The sequence below is a fragment of the Pseudophryne corroboree genome, chromosome 8, assembly GCF_028390025.1.
Source record: "Pseudophryne corroboree isolate aPseCor3 chromosome 8, aPseCor3.hap2, whole genome shotgun sequence".
Lineage (NCBI taxonomy): Eukaryota > Metazoa > Chordata > Amphibia > Anura > Myobatrachidae > Pseudophryne > Pseudophryne corroboree.
This window is the reverse complement of record NC_086451.1, coordinates 110,937,725-110,956,874: the sequence shown is the minus strand read 5'-3', so window position 1 is coordinate 110,956,874 and position 19,150 is coordinate 110,937,725. Positions and strand designations below refer to the sequence as shown.

The window sequence follows — 19,150 nt, the reverse complement described above, 5'->3', positions numbered from 1 at the left end:
TAAATGCCAATTCATACAGCAAAAGGGTTAGTGCACACCCTCTTTAAAGAATACATGGCTTCTATAACACATTCATCCCATGTTATGACGCGTACATTAATACTCACTGGTATATCATTCTTGTGCCACAGATAATATTGAACAGATGTACTGATCTCTTTCTCTCCAACTAATATGGTAGAAGATATAACAGCTGATCCCAGGTATGTGCCCACGTACCTACTACAAGACAAAAATTAGTTTAAACACGTGTATGTCCATATATATATATATGTATGTATGTAGTACTCAAAGGGTGATAGTTGGCGCACAGAACCTTCCTCTAAATGTTCATACAGTTTGTAGAAACTTTTATTTTGTCCTAAGCACTTCCCCTATGTTTTACGGGGTAGCTGCCTAATCTCCAGACGATCCGCTGTTCAGACAGATCTTAATGAATTCTAAAAAACAAAAGATGAGAAAGGCGCCTCCTAGTGCAGTACAGACAGAATAATTAACCTCCACCAAAGAGCATGTGTACCGTATTGAGTGGTCTTATAACCACCTTTAAGCAGCGTGTTAAAAAACGTGTTAAAATGTCCAGATATTCCCCGCTTCTGACAATAAATTCCTGGATGTAACGGTCACTCACGTTTCTATAGCCTCAGCTCGCACTATTCAGACATCTATCATGTAGTAATTGGTGCCTAATATGCTATTGCTCCTTCAGATTCCAGTCTGTTCTGAGAGGTCAGTGCTTCTACATGTAATGGCAGAGGTTCCCAAACTCTGTATATATATAATGATAAACAAAGACATAGGCCCAACTGTAATAGTTTACAATTCACAGGCACCAGGTTGGTTTTGCTTTAACACTAATTGCAGCATTAAATCTATTGGCTATATAACCAAAATGACACTAATTCATGCAATATACAGGTTGTTATTATTACATTTGTATTATAACACTGGTTGTCAACAGACTGATGCGTGCCTTTTGTTACAGAGCTTGTGCATACAGAGTTTCAATCAGAATTAATATATTTTACACTCTTATTGAAGAGCAAATTTATCTAGAAATGTTTGATCTGTTTGCAGAGTTGAATGGCCTGTAATCAGCCTGTTGCTGTATCCACTCTTTGTAACACATATTTGTGATACAGGTGTGCTTGAGCTCTCTATATAGAATAGCTTGTGCTCCAATAAGCAATAATGGCGCATGACCTTGCAAAGATTGATAGGCGGGAGGAATGCCAAGAGCACAAATGTCTACCACATTGCTGATAACGGGGCAATTCAAGTGGCAGCAGTGCAATAAAACCAAAATAATTCCATGTTTTCAGAAATGCTTTGATTTATTTTCAAATTATATATATATACACAGGTAAGAGAGAAAAATGTAATATTTGTATTGTGTGTATACTGTAGTGCTTTATATTGCTGCAATCAGGCTATTTATTTATCAATGGCTATGAATGGGGTAAAGTCTGTAACAGAATGATGGCATCTTTATCTACTCTTTGTAATACATTTTTGTGATACAGGTATGCTTGAGCTCTCTCTATATAATATATTGTGCTCTAACAAGCAATAATGCTGCCTGACCTTACACAGATTAGAGGGTGGGAGGAATGCCAAGAGCACAAATACCTAAGACGATGAAGACTGGGGCAATACAAATGGCAGCAGTGCAATAACACCAAATGTTTTCAGGAAGGCTGTGACTCCTTTTCAAATCACACACACACACACACACACACACACACACACACACACACACACACTATATACAACTTTAAGGGTTGTGTCTGTGCAAAACCCTTCTTCTAGGGTCTGTTTATGAAGAATGGAGATGAAAATAAAAAATTCAGAATCATTATCATGGTAAATATGCCTGCACATTAATCAGCTGTTCAATACACGTTACTTCATATTGAAAAAAACAGGCGAATGCTGTCTGGTTCCTATTTCTGCATTTTGCCGTCTCTGTGCAAGGTGGCAGCCCAGCGTCAAACAACTGTTGTTCAATCGTTTTTCACAATTAGGGGGGATATGTACTAAGCAGTGATACAAGTGGAGAAGTGAGCCAGTGGAGAAGTTGCCTATGGCAACCAATGAGCATTGACGTAACATTTATAAATTGCATACTATAAAAGTACACACGCGCGTACGCTTTGTGGTGCATACCAATGCGCCGTTAGTACCTGATCACCCGCTGTGTATAAATGGGGCTGAGAATGGCGCCCTCTAGTGCACTAATTAGTGATTCTTAATGATCCTCCACCAATATTTCACACCAATAAAATGAATAGGTACCATATGGGGTGGACTGAGCCACTCTGTGAACTAAAGTCAATAAACTACAATCCACTGAACAACATCTTCAGAAGAGACAATATCAACTACAATGCCATTGGCGTTTCTATAATGGCTGCAATGTGTGCGGTGCACACGGGCACCTGGGTCCAGGGGGGCCCCACACCGCACACACTGCACCCATTTTAATACTCACCTTTCCGGAGTCCAGCGTCGGGTGCTACGGTCGCAATGCACATGCGCAGTAGCCAAATTGGTCTCCGGATCATGGCGGGCGCCATGTTTCTGGAGACTTGCGTATGCGCAGTAGACTCCGGCACAATGCCGGAGTCTACAGCGCCGTACAGAGGAGGGGGCCCACCCGGAGGTGCACATGGGCCCCCTCTTCTGTTGAAACGCCCCTGTACAATGCTGTTCTGGACATCCCACTGCAGACAAACCGCAGGGTCGATCCCCTCCACTCTCAAGTTCCTCAGTCATTCCTCCCAATAGTTCCAACTACAATCTCTCATTATCCAAAAGTGCTAACACCATACTAAACAGATTCCTCAAGACTTCTAGGAGTTTGATGCGGTAACTTGCTCTCTTGGTGGCTACATTGCCTCCGCTGGCATGTGGCAGAAAGTACTTACAGCAAAGTGCAAACAATGTCTAATTTGCTCTTGTGTTGATAATACAGGTTGAGTATCCCTTATCCAAAATGCTTGGGACCAGAGGGTATTTTGGATATGGGATTTTTCCGTATTTTGGAATAATTGCTTACCATAATGAGATATCATGGTGATGGGACCTAAGTCTAAGCACAGAATGCATTTATGTTACATATACTCCTTATACACACAGCGTGAAGGTAATTTTAGCCAATATTTTTAATAACTTTGTGCGTTAAACAAAGTGTGTGTACATTCACACAATTCATTTATGTTTCATATACACCTTATACACACAGCCTGAAGGTCATTTAATACAATATTTTTAATAACTTTGTGTATTAAACAAAGTTTGTGTACATGGAGCCATCAAAAAACAAAGGTTTCACTATCTCACTCTCACTCAAAAAAGTCCGTATTTCGGAATATTCCGTATTTCGGAATATTTGGATATGGGATACTCAACCTGTATATCATCCTGGCAATCTATTCCTGGTTATTGAATATGACTGACAATATGCCTATCCCACCACAATTTAAGAGGGGTACTGCATTGTGACTGACTGAATCCATTTTGGGGGACACTGCCGGCTTGGTACAGTATATTGAGGATTGGTTCTACCCTAATAGCAGAACAGAGGCATCTCATAGAGGGGCTCGGTCCACCCCATATGGTACCTATTAATTTTATTGGTGTGAAATGTTGTTGGAAGATCATTAAGAATCACTATTTACTGCACTTGAGGACGCCATTCTCAGCCCCATTTATACACAGCGGGTGATCAGGTACTAACGGCGCATGGGTATGCACCACAAAGCGCACGCGCGTCGGACAACAACAACGGGCATCGCCGGTCAGAGACAGAATGGTGCAAAAAAATCCGTGGTGACTGACAGGAGGAGGTCGTTTGTAACTGACCGTTTTCAGGGAGTGTTTGGGAAAACGCAGGCATACCCAAGTGTTTTCAAGGAGGGTGTCTGACGTCAGCTCGGACCCCAATCAGCCTGATTCTATCGCACTGGAAGAGTACGTCCTGGGCTGCGCAGAGACTGCACACACAGAATTTTAGCAGCTCGGCGTACACATAGCATTGCACACTTGCACAGTGAAAATACACTCCCCCTGTAGGCAGCGACTATATGAACGCAGGACAGCAAAAAACGCTGCCCAGCCATCAGATCAGTATGACCTCCCTAGTACCAACCCTGGACATTAATGTACACATTGGACTTTTTATACACTGGATACTATATGGATACAGTATTAATATGTAACGCAATAGATAGTCTATATTATAGGCTGCAGCAAACATATTTAACTAATAATAATAAAATAAGTGGTCTGGAAAAAAGGTTAAACATCCCATAACAAATAAATCTACAAACATAATAGAACCAGTAGGAGCCATAACTGCACTTTCTAAGCATACATTCTTCCACCTCATGGTATGTCGCCTGTCTCTTCTATTCCTGGCTGTTACTCTCTAGTCCAGTGCACTGATTGATCCACGCAAACAACGAACTTGGCAGTAGAAGCTGCTACCACTGGGCATGTGCAGCAGCTTCACTCTGTCCCTTATACTGCATGTTGTGGCGGCAGCTCTAGTAATCGTATTACATACTATTGCTATTGTCATAATTTAAGTCGCAGGCCAAGAGGAGGCATGTGGCTGGTTTTCTGGGCTTACCAGAGCGATTGGACATATCTTTTAAAAATATAGTTACAGTTTTTATTTAATCATTTAATTCATGAGTCCCTGCCCCACTGTAGTTTGTAATCTATATTCCCTTACTTACCAAACAAACAAACAAACATTATAGTTAATTTTTTTAATCATAACCCAATAAATCTAATAAATATTACAGATGAGCGGGTTGGTATTTAATCGGTTCTTGACACCAAAATTAACGCTAGTTCGGCTTTATCCAGATTTTTCTTATTGGCTTTCCAAAACAAGTGACATCTGAGAGCCAATAAGATGCCATTTTGAGATCAGGTTAAATTCGAACCTGCATATTTCTAATAAATATGTCTTTGCAGTATGCAGTAACCCACACAAACCCTGGAAGAACATGTGTACTCCAGACAAATAGTGCACTGGCCTGAATCAAACCTATGACTCCAGAGCTATGAGATTGCAACGCTGACCTCTTTGCCACAGTGCTACTATACTGTTGTAAAATAACTGCTATCCTTACTTGAAGCGTGCACTATAAATGGCGTGATACATGATATCAACTGTTCATATTCAGAAAATGCTATAAAAATAACAATAGCTGAAGTGTAGTATTGATTTATGGATCAATAAGGGCACTTACTGTGGCCTTATTTTATACAGGTTGTAAAGAAAACTATTTTTTCATAACGCAAAGTATGTTTAGAGGTTGTTAACCTGGATGTATTTCCCCAAGCATTATTGAAGAATTGCTCTGCTCACAGCATAGCATATAACACTTTTAGGAAATAACATGGCTGAGATCACATATGTAATCTGTAAATAAGCCAGTCTTGTATACAGTGTGGAGTCATAGTGACCCCCGGTGTTCATAATGTATATTACAGAATGAACTAACTGCATGGTAAATATTACTAGACTGAACTCCCTACAAAGTTGGTACAAACAGCATACTGCTTGATCTGAATTGTATATTCTGAAACAGGATGAGAATCTTGGAAGCCTTGCTTGAATTTAACTACAACATTTTAGTCAGGGGCGTAGCCAGAACTTTGTGGGTCACACAGCAACATTTCAAAGGGGTCCCAATACTTCTAGAGAGACACCTCTCTGCAGCAGTTGTTCATTATATGACCCACAATAGTGCCCTAGTTCACGTTATGTCACATCGGGGGGAATTTGATTGTGTTGCATGCCCACTGCTGGCCATCTAGAATAATCGGTGTCTATCAGAGCAATTCAATTGCTCTGGTCAGATGTCTATTAGCATTTAATGCTGCTGAAAGCAGCACTTTTAGCCACACAAAGTGACTGCTGCTGCTAATGGTTGCCTGATCTGAGCAACAACTAAATTGCTCTGAGAGACACCCATTACTATAGATGGCCAGCAGGGAGCAAGTGGCACAATTAAATTCCCCTCATTGTAGGGCTGCCAGTACACAGTACCGCTACTTCACATTATAACAGTGTCCTCAGTTCATATTGGGTCACATTACAGTGCTGCCCCTAGTTCATATTACGCCACACTATATAGTGCCACATTACAGTGCTCCAGTTCATCCTATGTAGCATTATAATGCCCTCCAGTTCATTTCTCTAACGTCCCTGAGGATGCTGGGACTCCGTAAGGACCAGGGGGATAGACGGGCTCCGCAGGAGATAGGGCACTTTAAGAAAGCTTTGGATTCTGGGTGTGCACTGGCTCATCCCTCTATGCCCCTCCTCCAGACCTCAGTTTTATACTGTGCTCAGAGCAAGATGGGTGCACTGCAGAGAGCTCTCCAGAGTTCTCTGCCTGAAAACATTTTTGTTTGGATTTTTCTTTCTACTTTTTACTACTTTTTCACAGGGAGTACTGCTGGCAACAGGCTCCCTGCATCGAAGGACTGAGGAGAGAGGAGCGGACCTTCTTGTCAAAGATAGGCTCTGTTTCCTCGGCTACTGGACACATAGGTGTGCGCAGGGGGGGGTGCCTGGTGCGCACAGGCACCCCCTAATGTCTGGCACCCCGATCTCACATGCCTGATGCAGCGATTGCCGAGCAGGCTGATTACTGTCCCCTCTGCTGCGCTGCACCCTGTCAGGACTGCATTACTGACCGGACGCCTGGGTTAATAAAGGGTGCCACTGCCACCGGTTTTCAAACTCCCAGCTCCACCTCCATGTACAAAAACAGCATGATGTGATTACGTCATGCTGCTCGCACGCCCACCCGCCACACCCGCCACATGCCCACCTCTCTCCTTCTATGCTATGCCAACGCCAGCCACTGATGAGGATCAGCATGCAGCCAGCGTTCCTCTTAGGAAGACAAATTCAATACTGGCAGGCGGTTGGCAGCAACATTGACACGTCACTCATTTTTCCAGCAGCAGCAGTACTAGTCTGCGACTGTCAGTGTGAGTGAGTGACTGACTTGTAAGTAAGCTGCTGCAGCTTGCAGGGGAAAGAGAGGGGGAGCCAGACCAGGCTGAGGAGGAGCACTGTAATTGCAGTGAGTGCGTTCAGGGGTGTTTGTTTGGTGCACACCACAACATGTGACAATGTATCTGCTTTATTAGGATTGGTACAAGGGTGGATATTTTATATTGCGTTGACCTCAATAGATGGTGCTAGACACGCCCAAAAGGCGGTGCTAGACACACCCCTCCGATGGTGCACCCCCTAATAAAATGTGCTGCGCACGCCTATGACTGGACACCATTAGCTCCAGAGGGGGTGAACGCAGGTTCTTACTGGGCGTCCACCCCCGGAGCCGCGCCGCCGTTCTCCTCACAGAGCCAGAAGTACAGAAGTCAGAAGACGTCTCAGGCGGCAGAAGCCTTCAGCTTCACTGAGGTAACGCACAGCACTGCAGCTGTGCGTCATTGCTCCCATACACCTCACACACTCCTGTCACTGTAAGGGTGCAGGGCGCAGGGGGGGGGCGCCCTGGGCAGCAATAAAAAACCTCTGCATGGCAAAAAGACTATATACATGTACAGGTGGGCTCTGTACATGTATATAAAAGAGCCCCCGCCATATTTTACTAAGTTTGAGCGGCACAGAAGCCGCCCGCCGAGGGGGCGGGGCTTCTCCCTCAGCACTCACCAGCGCCATTTTCTCTCCACAGCACTGCTGAGAGGAAGCTCCCCGGACTCTCCCCTGCTTACGCACGGTGAAAGGGTGCTTAAAAGAGAGGGGGGGGGCACATAATTGGCGGTTTACATATTACACAGCGCTGCTGGGGAAAAACATTTTGTGTTGGTCTCCAGGGTTATTGCGCTGGGGTGTGTGCTGGCATACTCTCTCTCTCTCTCTGTCTCTCCAAAGGGCCTTGACAGGGATACTGTCTTCAGAAAAGGGGTTCCCTGTGTGTGTGAAGTGTGTCGGTACGCGTGTGTCGACATGTTTGACGAGGAAGGCTCGCTTACTGTGGAGGGGGAGTGTTTGAATGTCAGGTCGCCATCGGCAACGCCGACACCGGAATGGGTGGATATGCTGAATGTCTTGAATGCAAATGTCAATCTATTGCATAAAAGGTTAGACAAGGCAGAAGCTAGGGATCAGTCAGGTAGCCAGTCCATGCCTGTCCCTGTGGCGCCAGGCCCGTCGGGGTCTCAGAAGCGCACCATATCCCAGATCGATGACACAGATACCGACACAGATTCTGACTCTAGTGTCGACTATGAAGATGCAAAATTACAGCCGAAGGTGGCAAAAGGTATTCGGTACATGATTATGGCCATTAAAGAGGTTTTGCATATTACTGAGGAACCCCCTGTCCCTGACACGAGGGTACACATGTATAAAGGGAAAAAGCCTGAAGTCACTTTTCCATCCTCATTTGAATTAAGTGAATTGTGCGAAAAGGCTTGGGACTCTCCGGATAGGAGACCACAAGTTCCCAAAAGGATTCTTATGGCGTATCCTTTTCCACAAACTGATAGGATACGCTGGGAATCTTCGCCTAAAGTAGACAAGGCGCTGACACGCTTGTCCAAAAAGGTGGCACTGCCTTCTCAGGATATGGCTTCCCTCAAGGAACCGGCTGATCGCAGGCAGGAAATTACCATGAAGCACATTTACACTCATTCAGGTACTATTGTTAGGCCGGCTATGGCGTCGGCCTGGGTTTGTAGTGCAGTTGTGGCATGGGCAGATTCCTTATCTACGGAGATTGACACCTTAGATAGGGACGCCATTCAAATGACCATAGAGCATATCAGAGATGCTGCCTTGTATATGAGAGATGCTCAGAGAGACATTTGTTTATTAAGCTCCAGAATAAATGCTATGTCTATTTCTGCTAGGCGACTCCTGTGGACCCGGCAGTGGACGGGAGATGCCGATTCTAAGCGGCACAGGGAGTCCTTGCCGTACAAGGGGGAGGAGTTGTTTGGAGACGGCCTCTCGGACCTTGTCTCTACGGCTACGGCTGGTAAGTCAAATTTCTTACCTTATGTGCCCCCGCAGCATACTAAGAAGGCACCTCATTATCAAATGCAGTCCTTTCGTTCCAATAAAAACAAGAAGGTGCGGGGATCGTCCTTTGTTACCAGAGGAAAAGGCAGGGTCCATAAAGGTCCAGATTTCGGCCTTATCCATTTTCTTTCAAAGAGAATTAGCCTTTCTTCCTGAGGTACAGACTTTTGTGAAGGGGGTGCTGCATATTCAGCCTCCCTGTGTGCCTCCGGAGGCTCCTTGGGATCTTAACGTGGTGTTACGTTTCCTCAAGTCACCTTGGTTTGAACCACTTAAAACTGTGGAGTTGAAATACCTCACGTGGAAAGTGGTCAGGTTGTTGGCGTTAGCTTCGGCGAGACGTGTTTCAGAATTGGCGGCTTTATCGCATAAAAGCCCATACTTGGTTTTTCATGTGGATAGGGCAGAGTTGAGGACTCGTCCTCACTTTCTGCCAAAAGTGGTCTCATCTTTTCATGTGAACCAATTTATTGTCGTGCCTGTGGCTACAAGGGACTTGGAGGATTCCGAGTCCCTGGATGTAGTCAGGGCTTTGAAGATTTATGTGACCAGAACGGCTCGGATCAGGAAGACTGAAGCTTTGTTTGTTCTGTATGCGGCCAACAAGGTTGGCGCCCCTGCTTCAAAGCAGACTATTGCTCGCTGGATCTGTAACACGATTCAGCAGGCGCATTCTACGGCAGGATTGCCGTTACCGAAATCGGTTAAGGCCCACTCCACTAGGAAAGTGGGCTCTTCTTGGGCGGCTGCCCGAGGGGTCTCGGCATTACAGTTGTGCCGAGCAGCTACTTGGTCGGGGACAAATACCTTTGCAAAGTTCTATAAGTTTGATACCCTGGCTGAGGAGGACCTCCTGTTTGCTCAATCGGTGCTGCAGAGTCATCCGCACTCTCCCGCCCGTTTGGGAGCTTTGGTATAATCCCCATGGTCCTTACGGAGTCCCAGCATCCTCAAGGACGTTAGAGAAAATAAGATTTTACTTACCGGTAAATCTATTTCTCGTAGTCCGTAGAGGATGCTGGGCGCCCGTCCCAAGTGCGGACTTCTTCTGCATGACTTGTATATAGTTATTGCTTACATAAGGGTTATGTTATAGTTTTCGGTGATACCGTGGCTATGTTGTTGTTCATACTGTTAACTGGGTAAGTTTATCTTAAGTTATACGGTGTGATTGGTGTGGCTTGTATGAATCTCGCCCTTAGATTTACAAAAATCCTTCCTCGTACTGTCCATCTCCTCTGGCCACAGTTTCCCTAACTGAGGTCTGGAGGAGGGGCATAGAGGGAGGAGCCAGTGCACACCCAGAATCCAAAGCTTTCTTAAAGTGCCCTATCTCCTGCGGAGCCCGTCTATCCCCCTGGTCCTTACGGAGTCCCAGCATCCTCTACGGACTACGAGAAATAGATTTACCGGTAAGTAAAATCTTATGAGCGGATTCGGTTTTACTCGGTTTTACTCGGTTCTCAAAACCGAATCTTATTGGCTATCCAAAACACGTGACATCAGTGAGCCAATAAGATTCGGTTTTGAGAACCGAGTAAAACCGAATCCGCTCATCACTAATTTTTATACCACATTACAATGAGCAGGTCCAGGTAAAAGTTTGTTAGGAGTAGGACCCCTATGTACCACCCATAGTGAAATATTTACAAAACACATGATACTGTGGCAGGAAAGGTGGGCCCCATAGCAGCTGCACTCCCCGCACCTATGGTAGTTACGCCCTTGATTTTAGTGTACCTAAAGTCAATCTGACAAACCAGCATAAGAAAAAAATAATGCAAGCAAGTTTTTGCTTTTTTATTAGTTATTTGAAGTATGAGGTTTGCTGACAGTATTAATACAGTAGGTGGTTTGGTGCCTGATTCTAACTTTCGTGCAGCTTCTTATCCGGCTGCATCTAGTAATTTTTTGCATGTCCCTGGGCTGTGTATGCGTCTTTGTGACTGTAGGCTAATCCGGGCGGGATGCCGACTGTCAGTATCCTGACAGCGGCATCCCGTCTGGCGGAATGTTGGCAGCGGGGAGAGCAGTGCGAGTCCCCTTGCGGCCTTACTGCGGTCGCCACAGGTTCTGTTCCTACTCTATGGGTGTCGTGGACACCCACAAGTGGAAATAGCTCCTGTGCGCCAGTATTCCGGCTGGCGGCATTGCTGGCTGGCGGGATTCCGGCGTCTGTATCCTGACCACCGGGATCCTGACAGCCGGCAAACTAACCGGATCCCATTCAGGAGGTGTACAGCATTCAACCTTTTCTCTGCAGCCGCTAAATGAGCATTGTTGGTTTGCAACAGCAATGACAATGCAAGCGTGCGCAAGAAAACAGTTTCGTAGGTGTAATGGGGTGTCTCAGTTGCTCTACTTAAATCATGTCACCGGGGCCGTACTGGCTATCTGGCATGTTTGCCAAATGCAAGAAAGGCTGTCGGCTGTCAAAATGACTGGCCAAGCAGCTCCACCAGGCATTTTCCGGGTCTGCCAGCGCCAAATTAAAGCCACAGTCCATCCCTGCATTCCACCGTTACATGCAGTGCTGCCAACAACACAACACAAGTACATGTGTGCACAGATCCCTGAGTGGACCACAAGAGCAGAACATCTAGTGTTAAATGGCTTTTGTCTGAGTACGCAGCCACTGGTTTCAACACGCCCAGACAATAGGGCCTGCATGCCCCAATTTTCTGGAATGCTGCCCGTCCCCTAAACGCAATCAGTATGTCAACTATGCTGCTGCTTTTGGGGCACTGCGTGCTACAGCTTATGCGCATGCACAGATCTAGCTACATCAGGGACTTGTGTAAACATCGGTTTATGGAAATCTCTGAATCAGGCCCAAACTGAAGTGGGGGAAGGTGGTAAGAGGAGCATGGTGAGAGATTTTGGTGAGGGCTACAGGGAGACACTTAATGTAGTTTGTCTGACAGAAAACAGGGATAGAGTCTATATGAGTGTATTAGCGTAGGACTGCCAGATACCCTGCATATTCATATCAACCTCATTGATAGCAGCCCCAAAACTCACTTGTATCCTCCATCTGAAATGGCTGCCTCTCCATGTACAAAGTTCTGATTGCGGCCACCAAATAAGTGCTCAAAGGAGTTCGAACTGAACCACGTGTTCACCACAGCGACTTCTGTGAGACCTGAAGCAAAGAAACAAAATTGTAATGGAAACAACCAAAGCAAACACTTCCAAGGCTGCACTACAGCTAGGAAAATTATTTCTCAGGGTGACCTCTCTCCATAGATGTCCCAAGGGCTGCTACATTCATCTGTAGGTGAAAATGAGATTATGGTTCTTGATAATGGCTTGAGATTCACCATCCACCATGTTTTTTTTTTACTGGGGTTGTGAGGGAAATGAGGATTCGCTTAGAGCAGGCCTGGCCAACCTGTGGCTCTCCAGCTGATGTGAAACTACAAGTTCCAGCATGGCCTGCCACAGTTTTGCAATTAGGGAATGCTTAAACTGTGGCAGGGCATGCTGGGATGTATAGTTTCACAACTGCTGGTGAGCCACCGGATGGCCAGGCCTGGCTTAGAGGTACAGTGGGCCATCATATTATCCTAGATGGAAAATGCAGATTTGCGTACTCATGCCTTCTGTCTTAAATTCCCCATATAGTATGTGCAGGGCTGGATTAAGGTTTGTGGGGACCCCCAACCAATAAAACTGTAAAAAAATATATGCTGGCAATGTTATTAAAAAGTATAATGTGTAAATACTCCCAGCATAGCAGACAAACGTATTTAACATACTGTAGAGCGCCCAGTTCACATTATACCACACAGAAACCCCAGTTCACTTATACACCGTGCTCCTACGATGGTGATGTAGCTAAATGTGAGAGCCCTGGACAAGATCCCTGTTTGCCCTGTTGTTGATCTAGCTCTGAGCATGTGAGTAAGAACACATCAAAAGCATGTGGTTTTTTATGCATTTTTCAATGTTTTTTTTTTAATAATAAAAAGCCATCAAGTATAAGGTCTTACAAACATGTAATTGTAGAAATGACAGACTGCACATTATGAGGTATATTCAATTAGAGTCGGAAACTGGCGTCTTGTCGGAAAGACGGCAGTTTCCGACTGGAATAGGTCAGAAGGGGTTCCGACCTATTCAATCCAGCCCCATTTTTTCCAACAAGTCGGGAAATCCAACTTGTCGGAAAGCTGTCGGAAAGCACATGGATCGGCGGAATAGACGCCGATCCGTGTGCTTCTGTCGGAAACGACGGGTTCTGGCCTCGTTTCTGACAATCTCAATCCGACTTTAAAAAAAGTTAATTTGAGACGGGGGAGCGGGGACACGTTGTTTTGAGGGGTGTAGGGACCGACGGGCGGGTGAGGAGGACGGGAGAGGTGATGGTGCAGGGAGAGGTTGTTTCCTGCTGGAGCCGGGTCCTCCAGCAAGAGCCGAGTGAGTGCCGTGAGCTCCTGCTACGCTGCTGCAGTGTTCCTTGCTCTGCCCACTGCGATGACCTGCTAGCAGGATGGAGCAGGAGGGCGCTTGTTCAGTGTCCTTTGACAATCATACCAACTTTAAAAAATGTCGTAATGATTGTCGAGAACGGCCAAATCTGACAGGATCCTGTCGAATTTGGCCATTCATTGAATAGGTCCATTCCGACAAATGCATGTTGGAATGGATCTGACTTTAATTGAATATACCCCTATATGTACAAATACTTGCCAATTTGCCCTCTTTTTTGCACTGTGAAAATAGACTGGATCAGGCTTCCAACTTATTTTATTATCTGGCATTAAGGCATATTTGCCCTCCCGATTTTTCAGGTAGTCTCCTGCACATATGGAAGAGTGGCTGAATTTCCCACATCCCGCCCGTTTCCTAGCAGGATTATACCTGGGATTCATGGCTCCGTATAGAGGGTGCATGGCTAAATGATGCAAATTTGCATCATTTAGCCCTGCATCCTCGCCGCAGACCCACAAATCGCATCGGTGGCGGGGCTTATTAAAGAGACAACCCAGCCCCGCCCCCCAAAGTGTCCTGCAGTGTCTCCTCTCCGGGTTTCTCACGGAAAGGAGACCATAAAAGTAGGTAAGAATGTATTAAGGGCATATTCATTTTTAAGCCATAGAGCCCATGTTAAAGCAAGAGTTCACATTATTTATAATATGTTTAAAGAGAATCAGTATGATATGCCAGCGGAGGGAATCCCAGCGATCATAATACCGACGCCGGGATCCCGCTGATGAGAAGACCGACAGGGGTGAGTAAGGGGTGTTCTAACCACTCTCCACCCTCCTAACCCACCCTTCCTGTAGACTAACCCTATCCTCCCCCCTTAGTACTTAACCCTAACCCCCCCTCGCAGGTGCCTAATACTAACTCCTGTTCCGCTACCTAAACCTAACCATCCCTCCCCCGCACCCTAACCCTAATCTCCCCTGTGTGGTGGCCTTTAGTGAATACAAAAAAAATAGCGTCATGGGAGTGTTGCGGGCTTGTCAGTGAAAGCAGCTATGTTCCCAGATCCACAGTAACTGCAACAGAGGCCACAGTCATGGAGATGGTACACCAATGGCGGCGAGTCAAGAATCGCTGGCACGGTTACAACGTGCAAATACGTTAAAAGTGTGTCTCAGTGCTTGCACATTCAGACGCAGGCATCTACGCCAGGGGATGGGCTTATACTAGCATTTGCATATTATTACAACTGGTCTGCAAATCCTACAACAGGTTCAAGAGCAGCATCCATCTCTGGCTCAAGCCCTATTGGTACACACAGAAACCACTGAGCCATCCTCCTACCCAGGGCCGTTTCTAGACAATTTGGCTCCCAGTGCGAGATTTCAAAATGCGCCCCCCCATTGGTATAAAAAAAAATTGCGTGCCCCCCATATAGCCAGAAAAAAAGCATGCGCGCGCCGAAGGCGCGCGCGCTCCCGACAAGGCTGTGTGGCCTGATTAAAATGGGCGTGGTCTCATTTCTGTGGGCGTGGCCTCGTCTGATATCACACCCACCACAGGGGGAAAAAATAAAAATAAAAAAGTCCCCTTTTTACACATTACACCAGGCAAGTGTCCCCATATTACACAGCGCGGCAGGCAGGTGTCCCCATTTACAAAGTGCGGCAGGCAGGTGTCCCCATTTTACAAAGTGCGGCAGGCAGGTGTCCCCATTTAGCAAAGTGCGGCAGGCAGGTGTCCCCATTTTACACAGTACGGTAAGCAGATATCCCCATTTTACACAGTACGCAGGCAGGTGTCCCCATTTTACACAGTACGCAGGCACGTGCCCCCATTTTACACAGTACGCAGGCACGTGCCCCCATTTTACACAGTGCGGCAGGTATCCCCATTTTACACAGTACGCAGGCATGTGTCCCCATTTTACACAGTGCGGTAGATATCCCCATTTTACACAGTGCGGTAGGTATCCCCATTTTATACAGTGCGGCAGGTATCCCCATTTTATACAGTGCGGCAGGTGCCCCCATTTTACACAGTGCGGCAGGTATCCCCATTTTACACAGTGCGGCAGGTATCCCCATTTTATACAGTGCGGCAGGTATCCCCATTTTATACAGTGCGGCAGGTATCCCCATTTTACACAGTGCGGCAGGTGCCCCCATTTTACACAGTGCGGCAGGCGCCCCCATTTTACACAGTGCGGCAGGTGCCCCCATTTTACACAGTGCGGCAGGTATCCCTATTTTACACAGTGCGGCAGGTATCCCCATGTTACACAGTGCGGCAGGTATCCCCATTTTACACAGTGCGGCAGGTGTCAAGTGGGGAGGGAGAGAGAAAGAGAGAGAATACTTACAACTTGCCGCTCTTCGGGTCCCGCGCGCCGGCCGCCTCCTCCGTCGATGGTTATCTTCTCCAGTCCTCTCCTCCCCCTCTCTTCCACCCGAGCGCTCCTGCTCGGGGGGCGGGGCTTCGCGGAATGACGCGTTTGCGTCGTGACGTCACGACGCAAACGCGTCATTCCGCGAAGCCCCGCCCCCCGAGCAGGAGCGCTCGGGGGGAGAGAGAGGGAGGAGAGGAGTAGTCACGAAGTGCCGCGGCGGGCGCCCCGTGTGGTTGCACGGCTCGCCCGCCGCTAGAAACGGCACTGCTCCTACCTCCACGTCAGCAATTAAGAGACAGTTTATTCAATCATGAAATAAAAGCTTCTGAGTTGCATTTCTTGTGCTGTAAAATGCAATGCTCCACTGTGATTTGTCGTCATTTTCAGGAGGTGAAACCTTATACCAGTGGTTCCCAAACTTTTTTGAATCACGGCGCCCTGGAGTATCAGAATTTTTATCACGGCACCCAAAGGATAAAAAATTATAATTGAGAAATTTGAAAAGAAATATTAAATTTAGTAAATTGTGTTTATATGGCATCCTTAAATTCAATTGTGTGGTGTGGGGACAAGATTTCCTTCTGTTTGTCTACATATGTTATGATTGGCAGCCACCAGCACTGACTTTGCCTATTACATTGACCACAATTTGAATTAGTCCTGGACTACCAACCCAGGGCACACCTAAAAGTTTCCCGAGGCATCCCAGGGAGCCACGGCACACAGTTTGAGAACCACTGCCTTATACATTTGTAACATTTTTATTCATGAATGTTTTTCTGAAGGCAAAGATGGTCCCTTACTCCATTATATGCATAGGGGGTGCCATGGGTTGGTGGTCCAGGACCAATTCAAATGATTTATGGTCAATGTACAGCAGTGGCGTGCGGTGAGGTCACTGGCTAGGGAGGCACTGAGATTTTATATATATATATATATATACACACATACGTACGTACGTACATACATACATATACATAATATATATAGAAATATATATGTGTGCGTGTGTGTGCGTGTGTGTAACGTGTATCCGGCAATGCACTCTGTGAATTTACATATATATGTGCACACAGGGCCAGCAAAAGAAATCTTGGAGCCCGGCACATTGACATGTCTGGACCCCGCGACCACCTCCCCCTTAACCCCAGATCGACAAATCCACCTTGCATGATAAAGAATAATATACACATATAATATATACACAATTTGTAGCCCTAGCACTTTAATCCTGCCTAAAATCCTCACTAAATAGCCTCTTTAAATCCCAAAAAGCCAAGGTATCCAAAAAAGTATTCTAACATGCATACATTATATTATCCCTATGACATCACAATCCCCCTTCCACTTACCCCCCTCGAACTTGCCCGAATCAGTACAGCAACCCCCGTGCATACACATAGTACATCTTACCAGCTTGCCTCCTCACCTGCGCATAAACAGTACAACCCCCTCCCCCCCACGAAAACACAAAGTACAGCTCCCCCGTGCATACACAGTACAGCCTCCCTCCCATACCTGCGCATACATACTGTACAAATTCCCCCCCTCCCCCCCCCCCCCCCCCCCCCCATCCCCACACACACAGCTCCCCTTCTCCCAGCGCATACTCACAGCTTGATGAAGGGTGCATTACTCGGAGAAAGAGCTCGGGTCCCGCTGCCTCTTGACCCCGCCGTGCTACTGTACTAGTGACGGGCGGCTGAGCTCCACAGTAGCGCCGGGTCCCGCCGCCGCTTCACCCCGCCACATACAGGTGATTGGACGAGCGGATCCAGCACTGGATCCGCTGTCCAATCACATCTGCCTCGCTGACAGGGGCGGGTTTTCCCTGTCAACGAGGCACTTGTACAAGTGCCGCTTTCCGCTCTGGTTTTTACTGGGCTTTTACAGCCCAGTGCTTGGCCCCGCCCCCCCAGCACCATGACTTGTTCTTATAGTTAACGGGAGGCACTGCTATCAGTGCCTCCCAAATTACTTTTTTAGCATTAAAATGATTAGGATAATATAAAGAAACTACTCCTGACACAGAATATGTGTCAGTATCTTCTTTATATTATTTTAATCATTAATGGCAGGGGAGGCACTGCCTCCCCTGCCTCCCCTGACTGCACGTCCCTGATACAGTTATAGGCAAAACCAGTACTAGTGGCTTCATGCAGAAATGGGTGAGTGTGGTCCGGACAACGCAGAAAAAAAATGGTGCTAGACCACTTGCCAGCGCGGCCAGGCTGCGCTGGCAGAGGTCATCCTCTAATCGTTGCGTTCACAATTAAATTGCGACCACATCGCGGGGCGGCACAACACTGTGGTCCGGATTCAGAGGTGGATGATATTCTGATTTGGTCACAAATGACCATTGGTATTAGTTCTATGCATACATCGCGACTGCACTGCGCATATGCTGCTATGGTCTTGTGAAGTGGTCACAATGCAGCTCTAAAAGCAGCTTGATTGACAGGCTTCTGGAATTTGGGGGCGATGACCGGCCGCGCAGAAGCCAGTGACTGTATCTTCTGATGCAGATTCACTAACTTTGGCAGCTTATAGTAGTTACCATAGGGTTGCTCCGATGTTGATCTGATGCTTGGTCTTTGGACTTAGGTGGTCATTCCGAGTTGATCGCTCGCTAGCTGTTTTTAGCAGCCATGCAAACGCATGGTCGCCGCCCACAGGGAAGTGTATTTTAGCTGGCCAAGTGTGCGAACGCATGTGCAGCCGAGCAATACAAAAACAGTTTGTGCAGTTTCTGAGTAGGTCTGAACTTACTCAGCCGCTGCGATCACTTCAGCCTGTCCGGTCCCGGAATTGACATCAGACACCCGCCCTGCAAACGCTTAGACACGCCTGCGTTTTTCCAACCACTCCCAGAAAGCAGTCAGTTGACACCTATAAACGCTTTCTTCCTGTCAATCTCCTTGCGATCAGCTGTGCGAATGGATTCTTCGTTAAATCCATCGCACAGCAACGATCCGCTTTGTACCCGTACGACGTGCCTGCGCATTGTGGTGCATAAGCATGTGCAGTAGTGACCTTATCGCTGCGCTGTGAAAAATGGCAGCGTGCGATCAGGTCGGAATGACCCCTCTAGGCAGCAGATCGAAGAAGCTGGCAGTGGGCATCTTTCTACCAAAAAGGTCTCCCGCAGTATTAGCATATGGACTCAGTCAGATCTGCTGCGCCAAACGCAGCACCGATCCCTCTTGCATCCACCTCTAAATAAGACCCCACTTTCTGATAGGTTT

The 19,150-nt window shown here is 46.7% G+C and overlaps 1 protein-coding gene across 3 annotated transcripts in view; it reads right to left on the bottom strand.

Moving 5' to 3' along the window:
- The window catches only part of ADGRD2 (adhesion G protein-coupled receptor D2), a 611,421-nt gene that overhangs the window by 554,289 nt on the left and 37,982 nt on the right, over positions 1–19,150 (bottom strand). For all 3 annotated transcript variants that reach the window (XM_063936865.1, XM_063936864.1, XM_063936863.1), the window contains exons 11-12: positions 12,107–12,227; positions 108–222 (exon numbers count right to left, since the gene is read on the bottom strand). In XM_063936865.1, the coding sequence (XP_063792935.1) occupies positions 108–222; positions 12,107–12,227 (236 nt within the window). The remainder of the gene's footprint in view (positions 1–107; positions 223–12,106; positions 12,228–19,150) is intronic.